Source organism: Trichechus manatus, unplaced genomic scaffold (genome assembly GCF_000243295.1).
Source record: "Trichechus manatus latirostris isolate Lorelei unplaced genomic scaffold, TriManLat1.0 scaffold00136, whole genome shotgun sequence".
Taxonomy (NCBI): Eukaryota; Metazoa; Chordata; class Mammalia; order Sirenia; family Trichechidae; genus Trichechus; species Trichechus manatus.
The window spans coordinates 4,995,541-5,016,272 of NW_004444072.1; the positions used below are offsets into that span (position 1 = coordinate 4,995,541).

Genomic DNA, 20,732 nt, shown 5'->3' on the forward strand with positions numbered 1-20,732 from the left:
AATTTGTTAGAGTACAATTTTTCATAATATTCTATTATGATTCTTTTAATTTCAGTTGGATCTGTTGTGATATCACCCTTCTCATTTCTTATTTAGGTTATTTGCTTCCTCTCCTGTTTTTCTTTTGTCAATTTGGCCAATAGTTTTTCGATTTTGTTGATCTTTACAAAGAACCATCTTTCGATCTTGTTAACTATTTCAATTGTTTTTCTATTCTCTATTTCATTTAATTCTGCTCTAATTCTTATTATTTCCTTTCTTCTGGCACCCAAGGGCTTCTTTTGCTGCTCCTAAGAAATACTTTTATCCCCCCACTGGGATAGCATCCAACACATAGTATACCATTAGCAACTGTAAAGTGTAAGTGAGAAAGTTAAATACTCATCTGGGGTAATCTCATTTACTCCCATGACTTCAGGATAATGTACCCTTGAAAGCTCCCCAGTGTGGATCTTTAACTCTGGTTTCCCTCCATAGGCAGAGGATAAGTGGAATCATGCGAGAGCCATCCTACTTACACAGGATGCAGATATAAGCACTAGAATTGGTGCTCTGAGATTAGGTACTGACTGGAGAAAAATTGAGTAAAGTAGATGTGGTTTTGCCAGCTAATGGTGAAGTATGTTTGGAAATAGGCAATAGAAGTTTGAGAGAAGGTGGGGAAGCCCATGGAATAGATCATCAGTATTTGCCCTGAAGTGGGCATTGGGAAGTGGCTGGAGTCCCTTCTTTCTCATGGCATGCAAGATAGGCCTTCTGCTGCAGACCTCTTTTAAATATACTGTTCTTTGAATAGGAAATACATAAAGCAGGTGGTACAAAATCAAATGTTATAATAGGGTATATGCTAAAAATAAGTGTTCCATCCCACTGCCCATAGATCTTCTCTCTAGAAATAACCACCATTACCAGTTATTCCATTTATTTTAGGCACATATAAACATTTCATATTTGGGTGTATATATATATATGCTTATATGTATTTATGTATTTTTCAGACAAATACTTCATGTAATATATACTATACTGAGTTTTGCTTTTTTTTTTTTTTCATTCACAGCTTCATTAACAACTTATCCTGTAGTTCTGTTTTCATTTTACTATCTTCAAAATCTCAGCCTTAGCACTGTCTGGCATACAGATAGTGTCCAATATTTGTTTCATGAGTGAAGGCATGGATAATTTAATAATAATCTCTAATTCATTTTGAACCTAGAAGTTAACTGCAAACAGGTTTTATAAATATCTTATCTTCATCCCATCTCCAAGATGCACCTTTTTGCCTATAAATACTGTATCTGTCCTTCAAAGTTCATCTCTAAACATTCTTCCTGCTGGAACTTTCCTGAATATTGGCAATCAATTTCCGTCAGAGATTACCTCCAGGTACTTAACTATACTATATTATTATTGATTGTCCTCTGATTCTTGTTTGTTAATATAATAACCATGAAGATGTGAATAATATTCAATAATGATTTTTTATTGAGTACTCATTTGTGCTATACACTTTCCTAAGCACTTCACATGCATTATCTCATTAATCCCTACAACACACCTAGAAAGTAACATTATTATCCTTGTAGCGTACCTGTTGGTGCCCTGCCAATATCACTTTGACCAACCTTTGAGATCATGTGCGGACCACTTTCTTATATGCCAGTGACTTTCAGCACAGGGTGTCAGGTCAGATGGGTAGGTCAGAAGTGCCAGGAGTGACCCTTAAGCAATTAGGTATGGCAATAGGTGGATAAATGCCCTAGCTGTTTCTCCTGTCAGCGGAGCTATTTCTGTATAGCCTTTTCTTGTCTGTCTCATGGTCTGCTTTTGAGGCAATTAAAACTAAAGAAACTGAGTAATGGAGTGATTGAGTAACTTGTTCAAGCTCACCTGTATATTAAGTGGCAGATTCAGGATATGAACCAGAATCCATGCTCATAAACACCATGCCTTACTTCTCACTAGATGGTAAGTGCTTCAAAGTCAGGCCAGTGAATACTATGTTCCTCCCACAATGTGTTAGAAAATGCAAGATGACATTAGACTTAATACATTCTGCTAATCAATGCCATTTTATGTTTTGGAATGTCTCCTTTCCAACACAGCACACCAGAACATGCATTTTAGGCACTGTTGGCTAAATACATGTGTTCATAATTTGTTACTGAAATTGCAATTTAAAAAATGTTTCTCACTCTTGTTTGGTTACTGAATGTCTTCTCTTGTTGTTCTATAGACAGTAACTTCATCCTCGCCAATGCCCAGGTGGCTAAGGGTTTCCCCATAGTCTACTGTTCCGATGGCTTCTGTGAGCTTGCTGGATTTGCCCGAACTGAAGTCATGCAGAAGAGTTGCAGCTGCAAGTTCTTATTTGGGGCTGAAACCAATGAGCAACTGATGCTTCAGATAGAAAAGTCACTGGAGGAAAAAACAGAATTCAAAGGAGAAATTATGTTCTACAAGAAGAATGGTAAGTTGACTTCCTTTGGTGTTCATTGGAAAGCTGTGAAAGGTCATCTTCTTTCAACTTGATAATTGCTCCGTAACTCCCATTAAGGCTTAATGATATTTCTCATAAATATATTTTTTTATAGAAGTTCCATAAATGACTTGGATGATGGCCTTGTTTTAGCCATTATCAGCATTATCGGCCTGGAAACTTAGCATTAGAATTATAATTATTCAATGTTAATATATTAACTGAGTTGATAGATGTTAAAGAAAGTATATTACTATTATATTATGGTCATTCTCAAAATGATAGTGCTGATATATTAATTTCTTTAAGAACAACATTCCAACCTCACTTATTAAGGACAGAGAGCCAAGGATTCTATGGCAGAAGATCAAATTAATTTACCATCAGCATAGGAATTCTCTCTTTCAGTTCCCTGGCCACATAGCTTTTCTTACTACTCTCTTAAGTCATAAAGATAAAACAAGAGACACGGTATCTCAGGGTGGATGTAAATTTGTCTGAACTCTTAACTGCCACTGGGGAAATACTAAGCATTTTCTCATGGCTGCAGTTTTGTTACTCTCTCCTAAATGAAACAGGATCTAGTGATGGGTATGGTATCTGCCGTTCTTGGGTCCTGTGTGGGAATAGATACCACTAGCCTATGAGCAATGGTAGTTGGGATAAATCCAAGAGACAGTATTTTGGGGACATGCTAAATCAAAAATTAGGACAAACCATGATTTTTCCAGTATCTAAGATTCTACCTCCTTCTTTAATAGCTTTCCTTCCCTTTTTTTTTAATAGCATAATCCTCTGAGTTTTAGCTGGACACATGGCTACCAAGCTAGAAATTACATTTCCTCGCCTTTTTGTAGTTAGACTGGGCTTATGACTAATTCCAGGCCAATGATATATGATAATTATATGTGCAACTTCCTGATTAACTGCTTAAAAAATGAAATTATCCTCTAATTTCTCTCCTTCCACTTTCACGTGGGTCAGAATGTTAAGACAAGGCAGCTTCGATCATTTGACAAGGTCAAGACCATAAGGGAATACAGAGCAGCAAGATAGAAGTAACCTGGTTATTGGGACAGATCCACCTTCCCACCCTAGACCAAGAGAAATACATTTTTCTCCTGTTTAAGTCATTATATTTTTGGGTCTTTTTGTTACTACATTTACCTTGTACTCTAACTCAGGGTTTCTCAACCTTGGCACTACTGACCAGATAATTCTTTGTTGTGGGAGGCTATCTCATGTATTGTGGATGCTTAGCATTATCCTTGGCCTCTACCCACTAGATGCTAGTAGCACCTAGTAGTGAAATCTTATGTCTGCAGACATTGCTGGATGTCTCCAGGGGAACAAAATATCCTCTGGTTGAAAACAGCTCCACTAACTAATACAGTGGCAAGTCTTATCTTGGGTTCTGAAATATTTTAGAGAAGGCAGATGGCAATTTGGCTTGATAGCATCATGAGAATAGGTAATATGATTTCTCAGATATAAATCAAAGGTTTGAACATTCACAGAATTAATAGGGACTGTTTCAGTTAATTATTTTAGTAATAGGATACCTAACTCTAGTAGTTCAAGAAAGAAAAACACAGACTCTGGAGATAGGACAGGTGGTTCCAGAGTTTGTTAATTCAGTGGCAGAATGTCATAATTAAGGACCTAGGTTCTTTTTTCCCGCTTATTTTTTAAATATCCTATTATGGAAAGTGTGTGTGTGTGTGTGTGTGTGTGTGTATGTGTAATGTTAAGTGAATAGCTTTGTAGGCAATAAAGAACATATGCATGGATCTTCTCCACATTGGGACTTCATTCATGAACCGCTTGAGCCCATCTCTCATTCCCATAACCATAATGTTGTACTCCCAATACTTAGCATTGGGGTCAATGTCAGGAGGAGAGAATGAACCTACACATGAGAACTTCATCCCCTTTTATAAGTTATTTGTCCTTGGGGGATTCTTTGATCATGTAGCTGTGAAGTATTGGAGAACACCTCTCTGGGACAGGATATCCCAACTTTTTGGCCCTGGGAATACAGTTCAGACCATTGTGTCCTTCGGTGTGTCAATAGATAAGGCCTACATAGCAAGTATGATAAAATAAAAGGATCCTAACTCTATCTAATTATACCATAATCATTGAAAAGAGAGCCTGAGATAAAAGAAACTGGAGAATGTCACTGAGAATGCAGACTGGTAGAGAGTGATAAAACCACTATCCAGTAGAACAAAGGGAAGAGGGATATCCTTTGTCTGAAATATCTGCTAACTGCAGACTTGTCCTTCCTAGGATAGGTGCCTTGTGTAGGTCACTCAAATCCCTTTGAATGTTTTCCCTTTTAAGCTTCCTCAAAATATCCAAATGTGGCACCACTGAGAAAGGTCTAGGCCAAGGAGGAGAATCTAGGTGCAAAACCCAAAGAATAGAGACTTTGGAAGACAGATAAGTAGAAGGTATGGAGCACGGAACGGGAAGAGTCAACATCGAAAAGAATTTTCTGAGTCTAGTTTTTTATAAGATGCCTGCATGGACCCATGTGGGTGGGAGTCTTTAAAGACATAAATCCCCTCTAAGCCAGTCACCATGGGGAATTGTCTGGCATTCTGAGCTAATTGATGCAGTTACAAGTGATTGAAAATTGCCCTCGACCTTATGCTAATCCTGCTTTGTTATAGCTATTTATATAAATGTCTGTCTCCACACTCAGTTGTAAGCCTTTGAAGGCACAGGCTATCTATTAGTTATTTCCATATTCCCAGTGCCTATAGCTTTGAGTCTAGAGCAGTGTCTATCAAATAGTAATTTCTCTATAAATGACTACTGAATGGAATTGAAATAAACTATTAGATGGACATATGGATACCGAACAGGGTGTATGGAGTTCTGATTTTTTAAATATGTTTATTGTGACCTCAAGAGTCCTCCTTCCTTCTTTCAAGGGCCATTTTCTTTTAATATGTTTTGGAAACTGCGTGCTTATCTCTCATCCTGTTCAGAGACATTTCAGCATTCTGTGATGGAGCTCCTTTGCTCCCTGCCTCCTTTATTGATCCTATTGCTCTCACAGGAGAGGTGATGGGGAAAAGGCTGCCCTTCCCTTCCTGCCTAGACCTGTAATTCCAATAACCTGACCCAAGGCTGGTAATGTGAAGCAAATTATACTAAAGGTTTAGGATATCTAGTGGGAATTATCATAAAGGAAAGCATATTTTGAGCAGAATGACAAATAATATCAGTTTACTGAGTCCAAAATAAAATAAAAGTAGGAAATTCTTCACTGGCATTACTCATCGGGAAGAACCCCAGCTCCTAGTCTTGTTTTAAGTCTCAAAGTCTGCCCTCCTTTCCCTCTGTACTCCATCTTAAAGATAGACCCTTCTTTAATTTGGCACAGATGCATACCCCCACCTTCTTTAGGAAAACTTCATAGTTTACTCACTGGAGTTGTCCTCTCAAGGATCTGTCCCCATCTCCTGACTACGGCAAAGTGTGAGACACAGCATTCTTCAGCAGAACTTATCCCAGAATGTGGAGTAATTCACCCCCCCAAAAAAACTATGAAGTGATTTGAAAGAACAGGCCACATATGGTCCCTTTTCTTACCTCGGCTTTAGTATGATGTGAAGTTATGCTCCCTTCTTCCTGTACCCTTCTCATTTCTTTAGGACAACTCACAGAAAATAGACACATGGCAACATGTGTGCACATGCACACCACACACACACCCCCCTCCTAAAATTAAAAAAAAAAAAATCAGAGACAGTACTCTGAAAAAGTCAATAATAATAATAAATAAAATGATAATAACAGCTAACACTTCTGTAGTACTTACTAAGTGCCGGGAACTGTACCACACACTTTACTTTTACTTATATTTAGTCCATTTAATTCTAAACAATCCTAAGAAAGGGATACTCTCATTATTGTCATATTATAGGTAAGGAAACCAATATAGAGAAAGAATAAGTTATTTAAAAAATTAAGTAATAATTAGAAAGATAAATAATTTCACAGATAATATAATCTGCAAACTTTTCTCTGTCCAAATGGAGATGTAATACTTTAAATTTTATGCTCAGGAGCTAACATTTCACATTTTCTGTCATCGTTTTAGGTAGTTTAGGGTCTATCTATATATCAGAAACGAGTACCATTAAGGTATCTTTTCAAAGAGCAGTCCTATCTCCTTCTGTTGATATACAAAAGACATTAACCAGGGCTATGATAGGTAAACATAATGTATGGTCACCCTAAGTAAAGGTAACCATTTTTTCTAATTTTGTTTATTCCCTCATTTTATAAGCAATGCATCTATCTTTATGGTTCCCTCATTTTCTTACACATAGTATGTTTTAGACACTGTCCTGCATCTTGTAGAACAATGTATCTTGCAGAACAATTTACATCTTGCAGAAAAAGATATACTGGAGATTGCTCATTGTTTTTTACAGTACATAGCATTAGGGGGCTATCCTTTGTCTGAACTATCCATATTGTATGGATCTACCATAGTTTATTCAACCAATCCCCTACTGATGGTCATTTGGGTTCCCTCTAGAATGTGATCTATTTGTTCTCTCTCTCTCTTTTTGGTATACGCCCTGGTATTTAGGAAGTCTTGTGTTTTTTCTACAAGTTATCTTTTATATAAGATGATTACCTTTACATGATACATATAGTCCCAATTTTAAAGATGTGGTCTTTGTTTCCTAATATAAACAATGTTGAAATTCGCTAGAAGCCATTTCTCCCTCCTTTCTCACTCCCCCACTAATTTAAAGTAATATATTTTTTAGTACCAGTTAATGCCTATGTGGCTATCAGCACACTTGTTCTACTTTCCTTATAGTTTCCCTTTGCTCCCCTCTTGCGTCTTTGATAGTTATATTTGCATTGTGAGAACACATAACAATTACATGTATTCTGTCACTCTTATCTCCTGTCATTTTATCCTATCGCTACAGTTAAATATACTTAATGATCACCAAAAGTCCTTTTCCTAAAGCTTTTCCAATCATTTCTTGCTTGTCTGAAGCTTGTTCTCTGGGCCATTTCTCAGGAAGAACTCATAAGAATGGTTTTCCCTAAACTCTTGCATATTAATAACAGTATGACTGTGGCCTTTATGCTTGTAGATCAGTTTTGCTGAAAATTAAACATTGGACTCACATTTTCTGTATTTGGATATCTCGATTATGTTATTCCCTTGTGTATTGGCATAGAATGTTGCTTTATTCTAAAAGTACTGCTAATTAAAAAACTTGCTGTTTTGCCCTGATGTCCAATGGATTTATTTTAATCCAATAGTTTTACTAGAATATATCTTGTTATAGACTACAGGACAGCAAACTTTTTCTGCACAGGGCCAGATAATAAATATTATATGGGTTACACACTGTTCTGCATCTTGCAGAACCACATACATATTAAAGAACAAGATATATTAGAGGTTGCTCATTCTTTTTCACAGCTACATAGTATTGCAGTACTTTGTAGTACAGCACTGTATACTGTCACAAGTACTCATCTCTGTTGTTGTAGTATGAAAGCAGCCATAGACAATATGTAAGTAATTGGGTGTATCTTTCTTCCAATAAAACTTTATCTACAAAGATGTAAGGTAAGCTGGCTTTTGCCTGCGTGCCATAGTTTACGGACACCTGGTTAGACTATTTTGGGTCAGTTTTTTCTCCAAGAACCTGATGTGCCTTCAGTATTTATGTTTAAGTCCATTTTATTTTGGGATTTTTTTTTTTTTTTAAATTATCATTATTGCTCTGTTCTATTACCTTGGTTTGCTTCTTTGAGGATACCTGTTGTATGTATGTTGGATCTTCTTTGCCTGTCCTCTATAACTTTCACTTTCATGTCTGTTTTTTAAAATTTTTTTCCTATTTTTCTTCTTGTATAATATACTTACTGTACTTTTGTGGTATCCATTCACACTTGTGTTGCTTCTATTTAAGTCTTCAATTCTTTAATTTATATTTCCTCCTGAGCTCAGTCAACTCATATTGTTTATATCATTCTTTGCCTAGTCATACCATTTCTGAGTCTTTATAAATTGATATATGTTGTTCTGTCAGAGTTTGTATCCTTTTCTTAACTGCTTTTCACTCATTTTGAAATACTGTGTTTTTGTCTGCTTCATGGAATTAATTTTGAGTGTGTCTGGCACAGTGCTCAGCTGCCAACTGAAAGGTCAGTGGTTCAAATCCATCAGCCTCTCCGTGAGAGAAAGATGTGGCAGTCTGCTTCCATAAAGATTTACAGCCTTGGAAACCCTATGGAGCAGTTCTACTCTGTCCTATAGGGTCGCTATGAGTCAGAATCGACTTGATGGCAATGGGTTGTTTTGGTTTTCATTTTCTGTAGGTATGTTGTTCAGATTATTCTCTTTATCTTTCTTTCATCCTCTTCACTTGTCATGTTTAAATAAGATGTGTTTTACTTTTAGAAGAATATAGGAAATAGAAGTATGCTTGGAAAGCTTTCCTAAATCTATGGCTCTAAGGTTTCTGTTGTCATTACCACAAACTATTATTTAAAACTGACTTCTTGGTATCACTACATCTTTGCTACATGTATACTTTCTGAGCTAGATCTCTGAGGCTCTCTCAAACAAATATTTGAAATATCTTCTTTCTTTATCACTATCTTTCTGTGTCTGTAAAGATTACAGCCAAGAAAACCCAATAGGTCAGTTCTACTCTGAGGTCACTATGAGTTGGAATCAACTTGAATGGCACCCAATGACAACAAAACATCTTCCTGTTCTGATCAAGTGTAGGGTTCTGATTTTAGAACCCTCAGTAGAGAGTTCTATCCTTCCAAGATAGAATTTCTGCTGAATTTTCTGAGAGCATTGAAGACTCAAGCAGCTCTAACTCCATCCAGCCTTTCTGTAGCCCCCTTGTACTCAAATTAGAGACTGTGAAGCTTCCTTCCAGTTTCACTTATTTTCAAATGTGTCTGATGAATCATCCATTCCAAGAGGGCTTGTTCTTTTGAGAGTGGGTAACTGTTAGTGATTTATTAAGTCCTGAGCTCTTAGGAAAAGTCTCCTTTTTCTACCTTATTTTCTTCTGCATAGCTGTTGTTACTAAAAAGGTCTGGCTTCTTAATTGGTTTAGCCCTATCATCTTGTGTTCTGAGTTTTGTTGGAATACATTGTCACATAGTTTTGTTGATGATGTTTTCTGTGAATTTCTCATTTTGCTATTTTAGTTATTTAATTTTGTGAAAGGATTTTAGATGTTTCAGAAACCGAGACTTTACTACCACTGCTGACTTTCATGTAGTGTTTTAAACAATCTTTTTGGAAAATGTACGATTGCTTTGGGTATATGAGCACAACCTCTGAAAGTCTTCTTTTCCTTCTGTTTTTCTCCCTAAATTGCCATTTACATGTTTGAGGTTTGAGGGGATTATCTGAATTCATGGCTTAGTGTAGAAAGGGTCCCCCTGGCCTTTTGCTTCTCCACTGATTCATGTATTATCCATCTGTTTGCTGCTCTCCTTAGTGACATTTACAACTGAGTAAATGGTAGTGCTTACTGAATGTAGATCCCTCTTAGTTTTTTCTTCTCCCTTCATTATGCTACCAGTCCAGACATTTACTATTTATTTTCTACCTTCTTCATCTCTTCCCATGGGAGGATAATGGCTAATTTAGGTGAGCACACACCATCTCCCCGTCCCCGCTCCACAGAAGCAAAGGGATTCTCTTAGTAAATACACCCACGTACCCATTTATGCTGATACATTTTCTCAAAAGTAGGCAGCTGCCTCCATGTTGGTACAGAGGTAGCCTGGCAAGCAGTTTCTCTTGAGAGTCCCAAATAGAGAAACAGAAAGGTCCCTTCTGCCTTCGGTGTTTCTAAAAATCTATCAACACAGCTTTTCTCTGCTTCAGAGCTGTGAAGCCCCAGAATGGGGAGATGATCTCTGGCCTCCTCTGCTTTTTCTCCTAATACCTCAAGCTGGAGAGGACAAGCTGGGATGTCAGGTCATATTTGCCTTCTTCCTGACTCCAGCTTCTTGGATAAACTTTAATGGTAGTTTATACAGAAGTTGTATCTTCTGTATAACAAGGAAGAGCATTGTGATTTGATCCACTATACCAAAACATGATATGTTTACCTAAGTGTATCATCTCTGTGCAGGAAAATTATCTTTCCAGCCTATTTTCTTATTAAATAGTTGCAGTTCTAGCCTTTTCCTGCCCTGGGGAGAAGAACCTCATAGACTGGTCTCCAGGAACAGAAAGACTGTGAGAGATTTAAGGAGGAAATTCAAATGTTAGTTAATATTGCAAAAATACTATCCTGGTTACATTCCCATTAGATAAAGAGTTAAATCACTTGCCTGCGATCATAAACTAGTAAATAAAGAAGCCAGGATGCATGAACATCCTCTGACTTTGGCGTTCTTGCTCTTAAGCCATTGGTTCTGAGTGGAAGTGGTACCACTTTCCAGCAGACATTTTGCAAATCTCTGGGGGATGTTTTTGTTTGATTCAATGATTAGATGGGTGCTTATGCCATTTGATGGGTAGGGAAGAGGGGTGCTAAATACTCTGTAATACGTGGGACAGTCCTGCAAATGAAGTATTGTTCAGCATCTGGCATGACTTTCTAATGCACCATCAGACTTTCCAGGAAGTAAATCACTGGTTTCTAATTACCTGGGCCTGGCACAAACGGTTAAACGCTCAACTGCTAACCGAAAGGTTGGTGGTTCAAACTCAACCAGTGGCTCCATGGGAGAAAGACCTGGCAGTCTGCTTCCATAAAGATTAAATCCAAGAAAACCCTATGGGGAAGTTCTGGTCTGTCACCCGGGGTCGCTATGAGTTGGATTCGACTTGACAGCACCTAACAAAAATTTAACAACAACAGAACTTAATGCTAAGTGTTTTTTGGAAAGCTTTAATTTCCTGCTGAATTTTCAAGAATAAAACCAGTGTAGGTAAGTGAAGATTCAAGTTTGTCTTATTCAGAACATGCTGGTATTTATGAAAATACCTCGTGGGGGGAGGGCGCGATTGGCAGACAAACGTAGAAGGCACATGTTATTTGCATAAAAATACGGTATATCTTCTACCTGAGCATTTCATGTTGAGATATCATTTTATCACAGATTACTTAAATTTTATTTTATATTATGTTACTGTTAATAATATATAGTATTGTATATAAGTAGGCAAACTTTATTATGGTGATTTTCACCTCAAAATAGTGAAGAAGGAAATACAGCTATTTGTTACTAAAGGGAATCTTGAGTCTGATAGGGTCAAAGATAACTTTTCTCAACCATTATTCACAAACTCACTCATTCTCATGTCACCTTCAAGATTTGCCATTTCCATGCACCTCCTGAACTATTGCTTAATACTTTCCTATAAATGACTTTACTTTTTTTACTCAAATTGCAATCCAAAAAATGCCTAAATTTCTCTTCTAAATGAAAAAGGATCACTAGTCTCAAATAGAAGGTAAATACACAAGAAAAACAATGTTATTAAACTTCTTAAATATTATAAAAATTAAAAAGTGTGCAATAAAATCTAAGTAATACTCTGAGTATATTGTGTAAAGCAACACTTACATTATTTTATTTATTTTTCTCAATAACCCTTCAAAATAAATATGAATTCTTTCATGTTCACAGATGAGGAAACGGAGATACAGAAAAATGATTTAAACACAGGTCTATGTGTTATGTGATGGACAGTCCCCAAGTTAACTTTGTTGTATCAGTTCTCCCTTGTTCCTTTTCTTTACGCACTGATGCACTTCTTATGTATTCATATCTCTTCATTTACTTTTTTCATGATATGTTAAAATGCCCAGAAAAAATAATCCCGAATCTTCTGTTTGTTTTTAAAATAGTTAGATTTTCAGATTTCTGTGAGATAAAATATTTTTTTATAATATATTTTATGAAAAAGGAGGAATTTTATTCACAATTTACTGCCTTTTTTTAGGGAGGATGCCTTGTAAGGGGGGGAAACACTTTGTTTACTCAGCTACTAGATGTGTATATGGATGCAAACTGGAATTGTTCGGTAAATAATAAGTGATGTGGGGAGTGAGGAGGAGACTGGAGACAGGAAGCTAAAGAGGCTTCTTTTGGATTGGCATGAGTTGGGGAGAGAAGGAGAGATTGGATGAAATAGATAGAGAGGTGGAGAAAGGGGGTAAAGCTAGACAGAAATGGGGAAACATCTGATGGCATCTTCCCCATTTCCCCCAAAAGGTCAAAAGGTGGGTTTGATGTGCTAGTTGCATATTATTGTTTCAAATGCACATTAAAACTAATGCAAAGATATTAAAATGTAAGATGTTTATGTGTAGCACCTAAAATAACCTTCTGTATTACCAGGAGTATGCATATCACCCACTGGGCAATGCAGTCTTCATTCATATGACATTTCTGAATCAGGTATATTCAACTCAGTCTTATGAGGTCAACTCCAATTATTCCACCACCATTAACATAAACTCAGTGTTCCCTAAGCAAAAACTCTTCCCTCTCCCCTTCCCTCCCACCCTTGTAACCACTAATAATTTTTGGTTTCTATATATTTGCTTATTTCACGTAAGTGAGATCATACAGTACTTGTCCTTTGGTGACTGACTTATTTCACTCAGTGTGTTTTCAAGGTTCACCATGTTGTGGCATGTATCAGGACTTCATTTCTCTTTATGGTGAAATAATATTCCATGGTATGTATATACCACATTGTGTTTATCTATTTACCTACTGATGGCCATTTCAGTTGTTTGCACATTTTGGCTGCTGTGAAAAGTGCTGCACGGTTAGATTTTTACTGCTACTCTCAGTTTCCTTCTGCGCTCTGATTCCTCCCAGACCTGACCTGAGACTTTGCATGCCCCGAAATAGAAAGCATGCATTGTTCATGTTTTGGCTAAAGATTTTATGATGATTCTCCAATGTGTCTTGTCAGCCTTGATATAAGATCAATATTTTGTATTTCCCTCCTGTGACTTTCACATTCAGGAGGTGAATCTCAGATATACAAGTACAGTAAACAACTTCAAAGTGATGGTAGCAGAAAGGCAGAGAGTTAAGAAAGGGCATCTGCTGAAGGCAGCTCATGCAGCAGGAGTGAGGAGCCTGCTTTGGACGTTGCCTTTTCACTTGCATTTATTCAAGCTGGGTACTTGTAAACGTAGGCAGCTTTCCGAGCCTGCTTCTCATATATCTAAACAAGCCACTCTAAGAGAAAACCTGTTCTTTTCCTACAGCTGCTTTTAAGGTTGCATTGTTTAATCAGTGAGCAGGGGTTTTACATCAGTCCATTTATTGAAGTACTCTGTGCTGACCCAGGTTCTCTGGTCCAGATGATCAGAACACAGTGAGACAGCAGTGTAGACAGGCCACACTGCATTTACTGGGAACTGCTTGCTTTGCCTGTCCTGCCGGGATTTAACGTTCACCCTTACTGCCTAACTAGATTCCTCCACACTTGAACTTCCTCAAAGTCAGCGTTAGCACCTTCCTAACATAGCACAGATGACTTCACAACTGCTAACATTGACTCTTTGCAAGCCAAGCTCTGTGCTCTGCTCTTTGCCTGTGCTGTTACTTCATTTAATCCTACATCAACCCGTTGAGGTAGATCCTATTCATACCCCTTTTACAGGTGAAGGATCTGATTCACAGAGAAGTTAAGTGGAGGAGCTGGGCTTCATGCCCAGATATTCTGACTCTTGCTGTAGTACTCTTAAATTCTGACTCTTGCTGTGGTGCTCTTAAATACTATGGCATGCTCACATGCACCGCACAGTTAGGTTTCCTAGGCACCAAAGCCCATGGCACCCCCTCCCCCACCATCCGTGGTCTATGAGGGTGGATGGATGGGCTGCCCAGGCACTATACATACCCCTGGGTGGATAACTGGCACACCAGCAAGAGAAGAATTCATTAGGTTACTCATTATTACACCTGTGACTATTCATTACTCTATCATTATGAGCCAGAAATGAATATAACCCAAAAGTTTGAAGCTATAGAAGTTCCCTTTGAAACAAGAGAAGCTCATTATTTTAAAGGTCTCCTGTCTTTCTGTGGTGAGAAGAAATGATATCGCGCTCTGCAGATCAAGGTCTGGCAGTAGACTTTCCACTGCATTTTCTATGCTCAGGCCTATGACTACCTCTGAGAAGCTGTGTAAAGAGAGCAGTAGTTAGAATCCAAGAGACTTGGGGTGGAATCTCAGCTCTCCACTGCTCACTAAGCATGTGGCCTAGTTAGGATGCTTTGCTTGGCTGAGCCTCCACTTGATCTTCTCTAAAATACAGATAGCAATATCATCCCCATGGATGTCTGAGGTCCAAATGAGATAGCCATGGTTCAATACACATTATCAGGACCAGCTGCATACTTTGCAGGGTCTGGTGCAAAATGAAAATGCAGGTCCCTGGTTAAAAAAATCATTAGGTATTTCAAGGCAGCAATAAAAAAACCCAAAGCCAAACTCTTTGCTGTCGAGTCGATTCTGACTCATGGCAACCCTATAGGACAGAGCAGAACTGCCCCACAGGGTTTCCAAGGAGCAGCTGGTGGATTCAAACTGCTGACCTTTTGGTTAGCAGCCCTAGCTCTTAACCACTGCACCACCAGGGCCCAAGGCAGCAATAGTAGAACGTTAATCCAAGAGTGGGCCCTTCTGAGCATGGGGCCCTCTGCGAGTGCCCAGGCTGTAAGCCCATGAAGCCAGTCGGCACATTACAGCCATTTAATGAATATTTCCTCCAGCCCTGCCAGGCTCCCGCTCCCAGAAGAGCTGTATACTCCCAATTTTCAAGGGCCAGACTCTGAGAACTTCACAGTTAGACCTCTTGAATCCAGTGCCTGGCCCTTGGGTAACTCAGAGCCTTTTCTGTGACTGATTCCTAGTTCCCCCTCCCCCTGTTAGAAAGCCATGGAAATCTATCCATTTTCAATGAGATCCTGTAAGGACTCGGTGGCATCTCAGCCAAGGGGCTCTATGTCTCTTGAGTTGCAGGAGGATTACAAAATTTACATAAATATTTATTTATACCATTTTAGACACTCTGAAAGTATACCGTCAACGTGAATAATTATGTAATATTGACTGGTAACAATTACATAAAAATAGAACTGTGCTTTACTTCTCATGGATGAACCTTTATAATACCTGTCAAATTTACTCAATATCTGGCACCAGAAACTCAGATCTCTAGGGCACCCAGCTGGTCCCTTTTGCCCTGATACACAAAGCCATCTTCCCTGCCACTGCCTTAGTTCAGGCCTTTATCATCTTGGGCCTGGGTTGCAACAATTCCTATTAACTGGTAACCCACTCTCCAGTTGTGCCCCCTTGAATCTTTTCTTTTCACTGCCTCCAAACGAACCTTCCTACAGCGCAAATCTGATCATGCTACCTCTGGTGACAAAGCCTGCAGTGGCTCCCCAGTGCCTTTCAGGATAAGGCAACGCTTTAGTCTGACATATAAAGCTCCTCATGAGCCAGCCCTGCTCTACAGTCCACCTCTTCAAACCCATCCTTTCCCTCTTCCTCTGTCCTGCCTCCCCTCCTTTCTCACCATTCTCTCTTCAGCACACCCCATGCTTCAGCCAGACTATCTGTAGTTTTTTTTCTCTTAATGTTCTATGTTGATATTTCCCCTGCCAGGAATGCTACTCCCTAACACCTACCCCCTGCAGTTAAGCTAATAAAATCATTAAGACTCAGTTCAAACCTAGCTCATCTATGAGGCCTTTCCCAAATCTGAGCTTCTGTTTCATACCATGCTTCCATTCTTTATAGGAGGTAGCCCTATGTGTTATAACCTTCTCCTTACATGAGTTTGTGAGTGTGGCATTGGTGCTCTATTAATCTTGGTATCTCCGGTGCCTAGAGTAGTCCCTGACACATAATAAATGTTTCATGAATGGGTGAATGAATAAAACTGTCTTATTTTTTTTCAGTCAAAACCCTGGACTGCTCTCATCTAATAGTCCCGAGGCACTGAATGGCTCTGTTTCTACACTCTCCTATGGCCTCATTCTCTCTTCTGGTTCAACTTCATGCCTGCATCTCCTTCAAGTTTCCTCAGGTGTATGACTGCATCTTCCCCTTTTCTTTCCGTTTCTGGACATTGGTTCCATTGCTGGGGTATTTTTCTCATCTTTTATTTAGAGAACCCCTCTCAATTCTCTACTTGCACTGTAGGAGGAGTGGCATTTCGGAGTTTTCTTCTGGGTTGATAAATGGAAATCTGTTTGCCTGGCAAGTGACTGAGTTATTCTGCGGCATCTGCGGCATCTTAATTCAGGAATGTGGGACAGGGTCTGGAGGATTATCCACTGAATCTCTCTGTTCTGCCTTACTAGTCCTTCTCACTGCAGCTGCCTCTGGGAGGCTGGGCCAATGCAGACACAGAGGAGGTAAATAAATAAGGCTGCTGTAAGAGATGAGTGCCTCTCCAGAGTAGGTGGGGAAGAAAAGGCAAGGGGAAGCAGCTGGAGAGACAGCCACCAGAGAATGCAGACAATGTCAGCAAAGTGCACACCACTCGGGAGTCCTTGGGCCTGGTGTAGGAGACAATGGGACCACTCCGAATGTGAAAGAAAGAGGTAGTTTTGCTCTACCTAGAAGCTCTGGCATGTGAATATTTCTGAAAGCTGACAGAGCTCTCTAAGATAGCAGTCCAACTGTCGGTCTGCAGCAACTTGGCAGAATGTTCAAAGGAATTCACATTTTCTAATGCATATTTGACAGCATAGATGTCATAAGAATAATCTTATTGTACTGAGTATTTTTTTTAGTATTTCCAGTGTGCTAGAGTGGAAAAAATTGTGACCATTGTATGTGAAGACTTGCGTTCGAGTTCTGGCTCAGTCAGTGAAAAGCTGTATGTGATCTTAGCCAAGGCATGTATTTAATCCTTCAATATCTAATCCTGCCTGTAAAAGGCAAATAGAGATAATATTTTCCTCTGAAAGTTAAGAGGATCAGATGAAGAAAGTAAACTACATAAAATATAAAGAACCACATAGATGCTAGCTGTAATGGTACTCAGAGTGTAGATTTGTGTCTACCAGGCAGAAAAGCTTCTGCCATTTGTGCATTATGTGATTCAAGGCAACTTTCTTCATCTTCCTGAAGCCTCAGTTTTTGATAATATTTGTGATGATGCTAATATTAATGGCATCTGCTTCACAGGCTTGTTATGAGGCTTAAATGATCTGTTGCTTGTAAAGTGCTTTACACGGTATGTGGCATACAACGGGTGATCATTAAATAGTAGCTATCACTATTGCAACCAATGGCATTATCGTTGTAAAGTTTGGACTCATCTTACAATAATTAATTTTATTCATTGAACACAAATTTTAGAGCACCTGCTATGTCCGGGCCCCGCAGGCAAATGCAAGAAAAATGAAGATGTAGTTCTTGTTCTACTGTACCTTATAGTCTATTGAGGGTGAGAGACTTTGATCAAATAATCACACAAAGCTGTGATAAGTAATTTGAAGACAAGTTGCTGGCTATTAGAGGAAAAAAGGAGTCCTCGTGGTGCAATGGTTAAGCGCTTGACTACAAACCAAAAGGTCAGCAGTTTGAACCCACCCACCACTCCGTGGGCGAAAGATGTTGCAGTATGCCTCTGTAAAGATTACAGGCTAGGAAACCCTACGGGGCAGTTCCACTCTGCCATATAGGGTTGCTATGAGTCGGAATTGACTTGACTGCAACGGTTTTTTTTTTATTAGAGGAAATAACAGGGAGTTCTGAGCAAATCTGTGTGCAAGGAAGACTTCATCGAGGAAGTGATATTTGAGTTGAATTTTGGAGGGTGAGTTGAAATTGATTACATAGAGGCATAAATAACGGCATTCCGAGCAAAAACAGCTACATGTGCAAAGGTCCTGGGAGCAAAAAGAAGACTGCCTCACTTGAGAAATGGAGAGAAGGTCAGTGTAGCTGAAGAACAGCCCTCAAGGTATCAAGCAAGAGTGGGAAGATAGACAGGCATCAGATCGTGCTGGGCTTTGTAGACCACGCTTAGGCTACGGGGAGTTACTAAATACAGTCAACGTGGTTTAAGTCACATGATAAATATTTCATTTTACAAAGATTATTTTTGCTGCTGTGCGGGATGGATGGTCCATGTAAGAGATGATGGTAGCTCCACCAAGTGCTGTTCAGAATGTGAGCTGAAGACGGGCAGCATCAGTTTCACCTGTGAACTTGTGAGAAATTCAGATTATTAGGTCCCACCTGAGACCTACTGAGTCAAATGTCTAGGGGTAGGGCCTAGAAATCTGTGTTTTCACAAGTCTTCCAGGTGATTCTATACACAGTGAAGCTTAGGGTATCCTGGCTTAGGATGTGACCAGTAAAGATGGAGGAGTGAATGGGTTTAAAACCAATTTCAGAGGTCTCACTCTTGGAATTGACAGGATTTGGTGATCTCTTTGGTATGGGGCCTGAGAAAGAGAGAGATGTCAAGGATGACTCTAAAATGTGCATTTGAATAGAAACCACCTAACTCGGTTTTTTGTACTTTATTGGGTGCGTGGGAATGCGTGTGTTCAGATGAGAGTGGAAGGAAGGCACGGATGTTGTTTTTTGTAATTGTTTACTAATCCACAGAACACTGTTGATAGGATCTGAGGAGCATCATTATTAAAAATGGCTACGTGAAAAACTATCTTACGACTCAGAGCATCTCTAGCGATTGGCAGTATAACTAAGCTATAACTGGAGAGCTGATATCCTCTATGATAAAGAGAGCTTTTTTTCTTGAAGTCTTTATTTTCCCAGAGTCCCTCAGTTTTGAGTACATCAAACTATCTTTTGAAACATCAAGTTCCACTGTTAAAAAATAAAAATAAAAAAAAGATGCACTTTGTTCCAGAAATACAATAGGGGTGAAATAGCAAAAGAAATCTTGTTAACAATGCCATTAAGAAAAGATACTGTTAAAAGGGAAAACATTGAACTTAAAATGTATTTTGAGGTTAAAAAACTATCTTTAACTGCCTAAGGTTGTTTTATTGTTTGTAATGTCTACAATGATTTAGAAAAGTACCCCTTCTTCTCTATGCATAAAATAGATCGCCAGAGTAGAATATTCTCACATGTTTTAGCTTCTGGTTGGTTCAGCCTAACTCTATATAGGTTCTTTGACCACAATTTCCATTTTACTCATTTAGACTCCCGATTTGCATGTATTTTGCTTTGTGATGCAGCTCAGAAAGCTCCTACTCAATGCCGTAATCGCCAAAGTAGCTCTGCTTATGGATCGGAAATAAAAGCATTTTCAGAGACCCTGTTAGGTCATTGAAGGTGAGACTTACTTTTCAGGTGAATGTTATTTAAGCATATTCTCATTATCAAGTGGGAAAAGAGACGGTTAGCCTTTATTTAGGACAATAGGTTGTCTGAATGGATGATCTTCTTTTAAAATTCGCCACAACGACATCCATGGGCTAGGTTCTATTTGGTTCTTGCACTAACAAATCTGGTTGTGTTGTTAGGTGCTATCCAGTCAATTCCAACTCATAGTGACCCCATGTGACAGAGTAGAACTGCCCCATAGGGTTTTCTTGGCTGTAATCGTTATGGAAGCAGATCGCCAGGTCTTTCTCCCAAGGAGCTGCTAGGTAGGTTCGAACTTCCAACGTCTTAATTAGCAACTGAGTGCTTAACTATTACACCACCAGGGCTCCTTGCACCAATGAATTAAAAAAAAAGAACAAAAACCAAACCCTTTGCCGTTGAGTCGATTCCAATTCATAGCGATCATGTACGACAGAATAGAACTGCCCCATAGAGTTTCCAAGGAGGAGCTGCTGGATTTGAACTGCCGACCTTTTGATGAGCAGCCGAGCTCTTAACCACTATGCCACCAGGGATGAAAAGTGCTTCTTAAATTAGTTAGTAATACAGAATCTGGTCAAAACTCCCAAAGAATCAAGAAGTCGGAATTGACTCGATGACAATGGGTTTTCTTTTTTTTTGGCACAGTAATCTGTAGGCTTCTACATCAGTGGTGGTTAGTAAATTATGGCCCATGGACCATATCTGATAGGATACCTCTTTTTGTAAATGAAGGTTTACTGGAACACAGCCATGCTCTTTTGTCTATGTATCGTCTATGGCTGTTTTCACACTACAATGATGTGGGGATATGTGCCATTAAAATATGGATGTATAAAGGCCTCTATGCTGCACAACATGTTGAGA

The 20,732-nt window shown here is 38.9% G+C and overlaps 1 protein-coding gene across 1 annotated transcript in view; it reads left to right on the forward strand.

The window, feature by feature from the left end:
• The window catches only part of KCNH8 (potassium voltage-gated channel subfamily H member 8), a 448,825-nt gene that overhangs the window by 144,018 nt on the left and 284,075 nt on the right, over window positions 1-20,732 (forward strand). The window contains exon 2 of the mRNA XM_004385286.1: window positions 2,237-2,470. Within this exon, the coding sequence (XP_004385343.1) occupies window positions 2,237-2,470 (234 nt within the window). The remainder of the gene's footprint in view (window positions 1-2,236; window positions 2,471-20,732) is intronic.